The 12,700-nt window shown below is 41.9% G+C and overlaps 1 protein-coding gene across 6 annotated transcripts in view; it reads right to left on the bottom strand.

The window, feature by feature from the left end:
• Positions 1-3,625: 3,625 nt before the first annotated feature.
• The window catches only part of PIP5K1B (phosphatidylinositol-4-phosphate 5-kinase type 1 beta), a 290,962-nt gene continuing 281,887 nt past the window's right edge, over positions 3,626-12,700 (bottom strand). For all 6 annotated transcript variants that reach the window (XM_032306741.1, XM_032306742.1, XM_032306743.1 and 3 more), the window contains one exon: positions 3,626-4,358. In XM_032306741.1, the coding sequence (XP_032162632.1) occupies positions 4,356-4,358 (3 nt within the window). In that variant the 3' untranslated portion in view covers positions 3,626-4,355. The remainder of the gene's footprint in view (positions 4,359-12,700) is intronic.

The raw sequence follows: 12,700 nt of genomic DNA on the forward strand, positions 1-12,700 counted from the left end.
CTATGCCGTCATGTTATAAATCTCTTGGGTATTTTCACCTTCTTAGAGAACTTGTGCCTAGAGCATCTGACCTCTAATCTTGAGTAGTTTTTAGATTTCCTCCATTATCATCATCTTGGGATTTCCCTTAACCTCAACCTGGGGATTCTTTTCACTCCTGTCTTGGGTTGCATCTCTCATTTTCTGGATCCTCTTTCTTTTTCATGGCTTTCTCTTTCTTGGTTTATGCTCTCATTTTGGCAAAACACATCTTTTTGGAGCTTCCGGATAAAGGGCAGATCGAAGTTATTTTTGTACAGATTATTCGATTTTTACATGTAAGTATTTTTTTAGGGTGCAGTCATTACTTTTTAAAATCAACTTGCCTAGGGCAGAGTACCCAGTTATTTAATTAACACTGATGTAGGTATTGCTGAAAATTAATTTGTGGATGTGGTTAAGGGTCCATCCTTAGTTGACTTTAAGATTTCCCTTGATAGTATGGGTAAGCTTCATCCAGTCAAGTGATGGCCTTTGAAGAAAAACTAATGTGTTCTAGAAAAGAAGAAATTCTGGGGGCACCTGCGTGACTCAGTTGGTCAAGTCTCTGTCTTTGGCTCATGTCATGGTCTCAGGGTCCTGGGATCGAGCCCCGCATTGGGCTCTCTGTTCAGAAGGGAGCCTGCTTCCCCCTCTCTCTGCCTGCCTCTCTGCCTACTTGTGAGAGAGCTCTGTCAAATAAATAAATAAAATCTTAAAAAAAAAAAAAGAAGAAGAAGAAGAAGAAATTCTGCCTCACAACTCTATCAACTTATGCCTTAGCATCCAGTCTGCTAACCTGCCATTTGAATTTCAGACTGGCCTTTTCCTTCAATTATGTAAGCCAATTTCTTAAATGTATTAGCTGTGTCTATGTGTCTCCTATTTCTCTGGAGAATCCCAAGTAATACAAAGGGTATAGATTTAGAAATTAGAAAAAAACATTTCTCAGAATTTGAAGGCTTCATTAGTTTTTTGCTTCCAGTGGTGGTGATGTTGAGAACTTTGATTGAATTCTGACTCTTGAGCTTTATGTCAAGTTAACTTTAGTTTCTGAAAGCCTCTGGAATTTTGTGATCATTCCTGGTGGCTTGAAAGTGCATGGTCAGGTTCATTTTTGTCGATTTTTCTGGACACTTGGAGGCCCCTTTAATCTGGAAATGCATGTTTTTTTAGATGTGGGCTGTTTTCTTATGTTATTTGTTTGAAGGTTTCTTTAATCCATGGTCTCTGTTTTCTCTTTGTAGGAAGTCCATTGGTTATATGATCTAGTGGAACTGTGTTCCATTTTATTTTTATTCCTTTTTTCCTTTTTAAAATCATTTGGGTATTTCCTCAACCTTATCTTCCAATCACTTTCTTAGTTTCTAACTTCTGCCAACACACTTTTACTTTCATTTTCTTTTATGCTTTCTAAACGTTCATTCTTGTAGTATCTGATCTTATTTCACAGAGGCCATATAATTTGATTTCTGTAAAGATGTAATGCTTATTTTTCTTTCGAAGTTTGGTTTGTTTCTTTAAGATTCTATTCTCATGTAATCTCTACACCCATCATGGGACCTGACCCCACAGCCCTGAGATCAAGTCACATGCTCCACTAATTGAGTCAGCCCAGACACCCCAAAGTTTGCTTTCTATAGTCCCTGTTTCCCCCAGGACCCAATTTCCTGCTGGTGTATTTCACAGAATTTCCTGAGATGTTTATGTGATCCTTGGTTGGCTGCTCATTAAGAGTGGGGACTAACTGCAATGAGTACTGCTGGAGAGGGAAGGCTTGCAGCTCAAATTCCTGGTACGGTGCCATGGCTGAGTCAATTACTGGGGAGTCTCCAATGTTACTATCTTTAAACTTTCTCCCTTGGTAAGGTAGCTATATTTTAGTGGTCCATAAGACAACAGTTTTTTTTTTTTTTTAAAGATTTTATTTATTTGACAGAATGAGATCACAAGTAGGCAGAGAGGCAAGCAGAGAGAGAGAGAGAGAGAAGAGAGAGGAGGAAGCAGGCTCCCCGCCGAGCAGAGAGCCCAATGTGGGACTTGATTCCAGGACCTTGAGATCATGACCTGAGCTGAAGGCAGAGGCTCAACCCACTGAGCCACCCAGGTGCCCCGACAACAGTTTTAAATATAAAAGAATATACTTTTTTGCCTGAGAGTTGGCATAAACTCAGACTATCCTAGGGAAATTAGAGGATTGGTAATCTATATCCCAATAGTGATATTTCTCTTGGAAAATTCTTCCATATCTGGTATAGATGCTAGAAGTCAAATTGTCTTTATCTTGGAGCTGTGTGAAGGAAGAGGTATGGAGGGTCTCATTCATTATAGTCTTAAACTGGAATCTCCCCAAATGCCAATCAGCAGTAGAGCAGAAAACTGTAGAATATTCATATAATGGAATACTACTCAACAGTGAAAAAGAATGAGCAGCTTCTTTTTTCTTTTAAAAGAATGAGCTTCTACTATACACGAGTCTTACATAACATTGAAAAATAACAACAAAAAGTCAGATAAAGAGTATGTACTATAGGATTCTATTTATATGAAGTACTAGAACTGGGAAAACTAATCCATGATAATAAAAATCAGAATAAGTTACTTTCTGGGCATTGATGGAGAGGCATCAACCCCACCAGGAGAGGGCACATGAAAGAGTCTGTAGGTTAGATAAATGGGTAGATTTAAAATTGGAGAGGGGAAAAGTGGGATCCCCACTAGGTAAACCCCTGTGGTCAAAGTATCTGCTAGCACCTAGGAATACTAAGGAAAGAAAAGCAAAGAATCCTCAGTAGTCTATTTCATTAGAACTCCCGGTTGAAGTCCCAACCCAGGATAGATTGCCAGTACCAACTCTGTATGCAAAATTGCTACTTACACCGAGTAACTATGGTTCTGGGTCTCATTTATGAAAGTTAATACCAAGTTTGCTTTTAAGACTCGGCTTGCTTGAACTTGAGCATCTTAATCATCAGGAATGTCTTTCTGCAGTCATAGTCATATTACTTTCTAATGACTTTTTTTTCCTGATTATGTGATTAGGCAGCCTTTTAAACCTTTGCTGTTTGAGACACTAATGAAATTGTGTAGATTTAAGCAATAATTGCTTAAAATATTCACTGCCTCTTTCTGCTGAGTCAGTTCCTTGGTGAGAAGTTGCCACTCCTGACATCTATCCTGTCACTGTCATTTGCTGTGGCTTGTGCCATGTGAGCAGAAGTTCTGTAAGCCACACCTAAAGTGGTAGTTTTAAGAGTTCCCATTGCCAGTTTCACTACTGGTTCCCTGCCCACCCCCAATAAAGTGCGTGTCCTAGATAGGATCTGCTCTTGACACCTATGCAGAGATCTGGGGATTTTTTGTTACCACAGTGTAACAGTGAGAACTGACGAATGCACCAGGATATTGGGGAAAGTCTCAAGAGCAAGTTGAGTACAATATGCTACTGTGTCTTCTCAGGATCCAGAGAATTTTCTCTCCATCTATCATGAGTCAGTTTACGTAGGATCCCTGAACATCTTAAAAATGGAGGAGTATCAAGGTTATCTTGTTAATTAATACAAGAAATATAAAGACCATAAACCACTGGAATTAATGTACTACCACAACTGAGAACAAAATATTTTATTTCTCTCAATAAAACTATAGTTTACAATAGTATTTACTAAATAAATTATATAATTTCTCTTTTACAAGCAATAAACTAAATCACAAATATTTCAAAGACAATGTATGTACACGACATAAGGCCTTTTATAAATAGCTTTGCTTTTCTCATTTCACTAGTAAACAGTGAAAAAATCTTTATAGAAGCTAGTTTTCTATAAAGTATATGCAGACCTATTACACTGATCTTTATATGAAACCAAGTTAAACTTTGAAAGACATGGGCTATGATTATAATTTGCAAAAAAGAGCAGAATTTAGACTTTATTTACCATTTTGCATGGATGGATTTTTAAAAAATAAGCAGATTACATGTGTTGCTTATGTATAATCATTGGATGCATGCAAAACGAAAAAATGCAAGTGTCCATAGGAAAATAGCACTTCCAAGTCCCAAATGGTGATTGGCAATGAAAGCAGCTGAAATCGAGCTCATGCAGTTCTCCACAGTTGAGCAAGCAACAGCAAATGATAGAATAGTGTGGTATTTTTCACATCACATCTGCTGGTCAGCCTACGGACCAAGGCTTCCCTGACACCTTGCAAATTCCTAAATCCGGTTGATTATTACTCCGTGTGCAGTGGGGGTCGCCAAGTTCCTCTGGGTAATTCCGGAGTAGGGAAACTTCTCATCCACAATTGTGTTCACGTCTCACGGTCACCATTTTCACTTACTGGGGGAAGGGGGGTAAAAAAAAGAGGAAGAAAGAAAGCAGTTGTAAGACTAAGTTTGGGCATTGACTGATAACTGCTCCTCATGAATGGGAACATGAATTCATTCTTTCTCCTGATGTCTTGTACCTGGGAAACGTGCATTAGGGTCGGCGATCTTCTGTGATGATTAGCATGGCATCGGCTTCTCTGGTGGACCCAGAACTTGTAATTACACCAAGATGTATTGAGTTCCCCCTACATCACGGCACTGTGCTAGGGCTCAGAAGGAAACAGTGCCGGCTAAGGTGCACTCCTGACCTCCAAGTGCACATGGGCATGTGCTGTGGTCTAGCAGGCGTGAAGCCCATCAGAACCAGAACATAGTCTTGAACTATGATAGCTTGTATCCTCACAGTAGCTATTGAGAAGGTTGGAGCTGGAATCACAGAGGCTGTGGGCCCAACGCATTCATTTGGAGGCTGAAACACTATTTTGCAACAGGGGAGTAAAAATATGTCCAGCAATTTTTTTTTTTAAAGATTTATTTTAGAGCAGGAGGGAGTGCGAGAGCACCAGAGGGAAAGGGAGAAGGTGACAGAATCCCCAGCAAACTCCACGCAGAACTCGGAGCCAGATGCAAGGCTCGATCCCAGGATCCTGAGATGAACTTAAGAGTTGGACACTCACTGCAGGTGCTCATGGCAAATTTTTGTTTATTTATTTATAATCTCTAGATCCAACGTGGGGCTCGAACTCATGACCCCAGGAATCAAGAGTTGCATGCTTTTCTGACTGAGCCAGCCAGGTGCCCCTGTCTGGCAAATATTTAACCCCGAATGGTAACCATTTAAGGTCAGAGACTGCTAATTCAACCTGTGACAGTGAAACCAAGCTACATCGGGGGAGGCAGTACCATGTTCAGTTTTTAGAGACAGACACAGTGGGCTAAGTCCATTGATTTCCTCATTATTACAGCCCCAGGACATTAGGTGTATTACTGAGCCTTCTTCATACCTTGTTTTATCTGTACAATGGGAATCATGAATCCTACTTTATAGGGGAGTTGTAAGGGATAAACTTTGGGGAAATATAGTGTGTGTATCTATGTGAGTGCAGATGTGTACACACACACACACACACACACACACACACACACCCCATATACATAAACTACATCATTTCGTGCCAAGCCTGTGCCTGTATCCTCACAGTAGCTATTGAGAAGGTTGGAGCTAGAATCACAGAGGCTGTGGGGCCAACGCATTCATTTGGAGGCTGAAAAAAATGAATACGAAGTTTGAAATGACTATACTAATTATTAAGAGACCATGTCAAAGAGTCTGTTTTAAAATGAGTATTTTGTCACGTAATTTAATGTTAATGAGAGTTGTAATTTTTATTAGTTTCTACTTTGTTTCTTACTAATCTAAGTCAGGAAGGTTTGCCTGCTTACGTGTCCAGCTTGCTCAAACCGTCACTCAAATCCTTTCAGAAATAGCTTGTGTTTGGTTCCGTGAGCGGTAGCAGCAGGCAAAGCAGCCGCCGCCCGTGTTCTCCGGACAGATGCTGTGATGTGGACTTGATCACGCTCAGGCTGATAACTCGGTGGGGCGCGAATCAATCAGGGACATAAAAAAATCCACATAAAATGATATGGTCCTACTGATCTGCTTTATAAGTCCTGTCTTTTTAAATTTTTATTTTCTAAAGATTGTATTTTAGAGAACATGCGATCATGGAGGGGGGGCCCAAGTGAGGGGGAGACCCAATAAGACTGTGCCATGTGCACAGACCCATGCACGGCTCCATCCCATGACCCTGAGATCGTGACCTGGGCTGAAACCAAGAGTTGGAGGCTTAACCAACTGCACCTGCCCACCCCCCCAGGCGCCCCTGAATCCTGCTCTCTTCTAAACGAAAACCAAACACCGAAAGGTGATCTGTTCTTGTTCTCTCGATCACAATTGGAGGTCTATGTCTGGGTTCTAATGTTAAACTTGGAGAAGGCCATGACCCAGTGAGACCCATGCCTGAGATGACACACCTAAGGGATGGGCTTCAAATGCAAGACCCCATGAAAATGGCCATAAACATGGGTATTTTGGTCTAGAAAAGGCAACTTAGAGCTATCACTGTGGCAGCAAATCCCAGAGTTCTGTTTTAACCACAGGACTTTATCAATTACTGCTGATAAACTGATATCCCCAGATAACCCAGAATATTGTAGAGACTTCCTATATATATATTACTATCTGAAAAAAATTATATTTGTGTATTTTTCAAAATGGGTTAAATGGATAATTTAGTAAAAACAAATGAGGCTGTATAATAAAATATACTCTCCTTAGTACTAAAAATAGAGAGTCCTATCCAGCTCTGGTCATAAAAAAGCCTTTCTATTCACACTTCATAAGGTTTTTGTTTTGTTTTGTTTTGTTTTGTTTTAAACTGAGGGTGTTGTCGAAGTTTCTGTAAACTTGCGCAAACACCCACTGTCACCTCCAGGGCACACGAATGTCTGTGTGTGGGAGGAACTGCCAGCTCTGTGTCCGTGTTATAACGTCACCCTAGGAGGACATGGTGGGCTACGGGAATGTGTCGGTTTTGTGCTAATTTAGAAGCATCATAAAATGAGGTGGTCTGACAGGTCTTTAAGTCTGTGTGGAATCTGAAAGCACAGCATCTTCCTGCTTAGCCGCAGTGAGAAGCCTGCAGAAAGCAGTCCTGTTATCCCCGTACTTAGCAGAAGATGTGCTGTAATTTTCTTTCAGATTAGAACCTTCCAGCCTTGTACAGAGCATCACTGGAGAGATCCAAGCAGTCGCTGACTCTCCCATCAGGACACTGTAAAGCACTAGAATGGGGTACCCATGCCATGTCCCCCCAGGTCCCCAGCACGAAGAAGGGCTGCTCACGGTATCAGTGCCCAAAAGTTTTGAGGGGACCTGGCCTTGGGGCTGTAGAAACAGAAACGGGACCCGGAGCTTTGACAAGGGATCTCAGCCTGGTCTCCGACAAGGGATGTCAGCTGTCCCCATCTGAGCGCGCCGCCCTCTGCCCGCAGTGATGCCAGGGTTTCTGCCCAGAGCGTGCGGTGCTTGGGGAGGACACGGGATGTTTTAAATGCTGAGACCTGAAGGTACAGGTGTGACAAGAGTATTCAGGGACAGACAGAACCCAGTGTGGGAGAGTTGACTTAGGGTTTTTCGACTCTGATGGTGTGAAGGAGGTATGCATTCCGCAGAAGCTCTGATTGGAATTCTGAGTTGGGATCTTTCCCTGGGCTAGCGACACGTGGTAGGAGCCTCTCTCAGGATGGCAGCGAGCCGCCTTCCGCTCAGCGACGCAATCACAGTACACCTAAGACCCTCCTCTACCCCAGGGAACACTCGGCTTTTCACTTCCAGTAAGCTGTCCAGTGAATTACACTTCATTATAAAATAAACATGGGGGCGCCTGGGTGGCTCAGTGGGTTAAAGCCTCTGTCTTTGGCTCAGGTCATGATATCAGGATCCTGGGATCGAGCCCCGCATCAGGCTCTCTGCTCAATGGGGATCCTGCTCACCCCCAGCCCCATCGCCCACCCCCCGCCTGCCTCTCTGCGTACTTATGATCTCTGGCAAATAAATAAATCAAATCTTAAAAAAAAAATAAACTTGATGTTAGATGATCTCGCTCAACTGTAGGCTGCGGTCACTGTCCTGAGTCCTTCCAGGCAGGCGAGGAGAAGCCATGATGTTCGGCAGACTAAGTGTCTTAAATGCACTTTCCACTTAGGATATTTTCCAGTTAGGATGGGTTTATTGGGACAGAACCCCATCATGAGCCAAGATCTGTGTTTCTGTGGCCTAATCCCACAATGTTACTTATTCCACGCATGGGTGTTTATGTCTGGGAGCGGGTGAGATGGAAATGTATTTTTGTTTCCACTTAAACCCAAGGACTTAAGTTTACGGTGGAAACTACCCAGTAATGCACACACGGGGTCAAAGATTGCAAAGCTTTTTCGTAATTAAACTTATGTAAAGCATGGACACAGAGAAAGAAAGGAAAATAGCGAATGACAAGCAGTCTGTTTCCTCACTCACCAAGAAGCCCTTTCTGAGGCTGGACTGCACTGCGCGGGGAGGCCTGAGAGCCCGGGGGGACCCTACAAGGGGAGCCTCCAACGTGGGCTTCCCAGAGCCATGTGCAGAGGGCATTATAGACGAGACCCTGCATTTCTGAGGTCCCCTTTCTAAGCTTGTTTCCGAGCCTTACATTTTCTTTTTCCTGTCAACTTTTTTGCCTGAGAAACGCACACACCCACACCCTTAAGCTGTTTATTTTTTGAAATTTTGATTTTTTTTTTTTTAAATGAAGGACAGTTGACACACAACGTTAGATTAGTTTCAGGTATCAAACCTAGTGATCGGACTCGTCTCTATGTTACGCTCTGCTCCCATCTGTCCCCATGCAACGCTGGTACCGTATTCTCTGCGCTGTACCTTCTGCTCCTGTGCCCTGCTCATTCGTACCTGGAAGTCTGTTTCCTGCTCCCCTTCGCTCATTCTGCCTAGTCCCCCCCCCCCCCCCCCCCGCCGACCCCGCTGGCAACCATCAGTCTGCTCTCTGTATTTGAGTCTATTTCTGCTTTTTGTTTTTCAGATTGTATATACAAGTGAAACCATATATTTGTCTCTGACTTCATTTGGCATAATACCCTTTCAGCTCCGTCCATGTTGTGGCAAAGGGCAAGATGTCATATATATATTTTTAAGAGTCTCATGCTCTACCGACTGAGCTAGCCGGGCACACCATATATATATTTTTAAATGTCTGAGTAATAATCCATGGTGTATATATATCCCATCTTCTTTATTTTTATTTTGAAAAGATTTTTTTTTTTTTTTTAATTTGACAGAGATCACAAGTAGGCTGTGAAGCAGGCAGTGCAGGGGGAGAAGCAGCCTCCCCGCTGAGCAGAGAGCCCGATGCGGGGCTTGATCATGGGATCAGGACCTGAGCCGAAGGCAGAGGCTTTAACCCACTGAGACACCCAGACGCCCCTATATCTCATCTTCTTTATCCATTCATCATCCATGGACACTTGGGCTGCTTCCCTATCTTGGCTCTTATAAATAATGATGCAATAAATACAGGGGTGCATGTATCTTTTAGAATTCATGTTTTTGTTTTCCTTGGTACATACCCGACAGTGGAATTACTGGATCATATGGTATTGCTATTATTAACTTGGTGAGAAACCTCCATAGTGTTTTCCACAGTGGCTGTAACCATTGGCATTCCCTCCAGCAGTGCACGAGGGTCCTTTTTCTCCATGTCCTTGCCAACACTTCTTGACTTTTCGATTCTAGCCATTCTGACGAGTGTGAAGTGATACCTTGCTGTGGTTTTGATTAGCATCTCTTTGATCATGACTGATGCTAGACATCTTTTCATGAGTCTGTAGGCATTGGTATGCCTTCTTTGGAAAAATGTCTATTCAGACTTTATTTCAACTTTTTAAAATATTTTATTTATATTAGAGAGTTGGAGTGCATGAGAGCGAGCTTCAGGAGAGGGAGAAGCAGACTCCCCGCTAAGCAGGGAGCCTGATGCGGGGCCCGATCCCAGGACCCTGAGATAATGACCTGAGTTGAAGGCAGAGGCTTTACTAACTGAGCCACCCAGGCACCTCCAGATTTTCTTATTCTTAAAAAAGATTTTATTTATTTGTTTGACTGAGCAACGGCGGTGGGGGGGGGCGGTATTGGGGAGCAGAAGGAGAGGAAGCAGCAGACTCCCTGCTGAGAAGTCTGACCTGGGGGTTAATGCCAGGACCCTAGGATCATGACTTGAGCCAAAGGCAGATGCTTAACCAACTGAGCCACTCAGGTGCCTCAGACTTTCTTATTTTTAAATAAGACTGTGTGTGTGAGTGTGCAGAATTGTATAAATTCTTTAAATATTTTGGATAGGGGGCACCTGGGTGGCTCAGTGGGTTAAGCCTCTGCCTTCGGCTCAGGTCATGATCTCGGGGTCCTGGGATCGAGTCCCGCATCGGGCTCTCTGCTCAGCAGGGAGCCTGCTTCCTCCTCTCTCTCTGCCTGCCTCTCTGCCTACTTGTGTTCTCTGTCAAATAAATAAATAAAATCTTTAAAAAAAATAAAATAAAATAAAAAAATAAATATTTTGGATAGTATCCCCTTATGGGATGTATTGATGGCAACCATCTTACCTTGTTCAGTGGGTGCCTTTTTCATTCTGTTGATGGTTTGCTGCGCAGAAGCCTTTCATTTTGGTTCAGTCCCAGTAGTTAGTTTTAGCTTTTCTTCCCCCTTGACTGAGGAGACCCTGCCTAGAGAAATCTTTTTATAGCCAATGTCAAAGAAATGACTGCCTTTGCTTTCTTTTAGGGACTTAATGGTTTTACATCTCGCATTTTGGGTTTTAATCCACTTAGAGTTTATTTTTTGGGTATGGTGTGAGAAAGTGATCTAGGTTCATTCTTTGGCCATAGCTGTCCAGTTTTCCCAGCACCACTGATCAGAGAGACTGTCTTTCCCCCACTGTATATTCTTGTTTTCTCTGTCATAGATGAATGGACCATCAGTGTGTGGCTTTGTTTATGGACTCTCTTCCATTGACCTGTGTGTCTGTTTCTGTGACAATACTATCCTGTTTTCATTCCGATAGCTTTGCAATAGATCCTCAAATCTGGAATTGTGATACTTCCTTAAGATTGTTTTGGGTGTTTTAGGGTCTTTGGTGCTTCCATTACAAATTTTAGTATTACTTGTCCTAGTGGTGTGAAAAATGCCCTTGGTGTTTTGATAGGGATTGAACTGAACTTGTACATTGCTTTGGACAGTACGAACACTTTAACAATATTTAATTCTTCCAATCCATGAGCGTGGACTCTCTTTTCATTTGTGTCATCTTCAATTTCTCTTACCAATGTTACATAGTTTGCAGAGTACAGGACTTTTGCCTCCTTAAAAGTTATTCCTAGGTATTTTATTAAATGTGGTGCAATTGTAAATGGAGTTCTTTTCTTACCTTCTCTTTGTGCTATTTTGTTATTAGTGTCTAGAAACTCAACTGATTTCTGTGTATCTTGTATTCCGTAACTTCACTGACGACACTTATTCTAATAGTTTTTTTTGGTGGGGTCTTTAGGGTTTTCTATGTATAGTATCATCGGCAAATAGTGACGGTTTTATTTATTTCTTCTCTGACTGCTGTGGCTACAACCTCCAGGCTTGGTTTCTTGGTTTATTCTTTTTTTCTAGTTCCTTTAAGTGTAAGGTTAGGTTTTTGTTTGTTATTTTTGAGATACTTTATCTTAAGAAAGGTCTGTAACAGTACACATTTTCCTCTTAGCAATGCTTTGTGTCCCAAAGATTTTGGACTGTTGTTTTTAGTTTTAGGGTTTTTTTTTTTTTTTTTTTTTTTGGTCTCCATGTATTTTTTTGATTTCCTTGTTCATATCTTTGTTGACTCACTGGCTGTTGAATAGCATGGTGTTTAGCCTCCATGTGTTTGTGTTTTGTCTGATTTTTTTCCTTTTGATTGATAACTAGTTTCATTCCATTGTGGTTGGAGAAGATGCAGGATAGGATTTCATCTTTTTAAATTGACTGAGACTTGTTTTGTGGCCTAACATGGGATCTGTCCTGGAGAATGTTCCACGGGCATTTTACATACATTTGAGAAGAATGTGTATTCAGTTGGTTTTGCATGGAATGTTCCATACCTATTTAGTTCATCTGGTCTAAGGTGTGTGTGTGTATTTTAAGATTTTACTTATTTATTTGAGAGAGAGCAAGCAGTGGGAGGGGCAAAGGGAGATGGAGAAGCAGACTTCCCACTGAGCAGGGAGCCTGACCTGGGGCAGCTTGATTCCAGGACCCCAAGACCGTGACTTGAGCTGAAATTAAGAGTCCAAATGTTAACTGACTGAGCCACCCAGGAATACCTACAGTCTTTCTTGTAAAGTCTAGTTTTTGTTTAAGTATTGCTATCCTGGCTTCCCCCCACTTGCATCTGCGTGCAACATGATTTTTTCCATCCCTTCACTTTTAGTCTGTGTCTTAAGGTCTGAAGTGAGTGTCTTTTAGGCAGAATATAGATAGGTCTTGATTTTTTATGCATTCTGGTGTCGCATGTTTTTTGATTAAGTGTAAATCCTTTAAATGCTCCAAAGTAATTATTGATAGGTATGTACTTACTTCCATTTTGTTAAGAGGCTAAACCTACATTTAAAAAACACATTTAGTCAATCAAATTTTGTAGGAGCTGGAATGTGGTGGCCCGGCGGAGCTTCACAACTGTCAGACTGGCCAATATGAACAGCACTAATTGGTCCATGAGGTCTCCA

This window comes from Mustela erminea, chromosome 12 (genome assembly GCF_009829155.1).
Source record: "Mustela erminea isolate mMusErm1 chromosome 12, mMusErm1.Pri, whole genome shotgun sequence".
Lineage (NCBI taxonomy): Eukaryota > Metazoa > Chordata > Mammalia > Carnivora > Mustelidae > Mustela > Mustela erminea.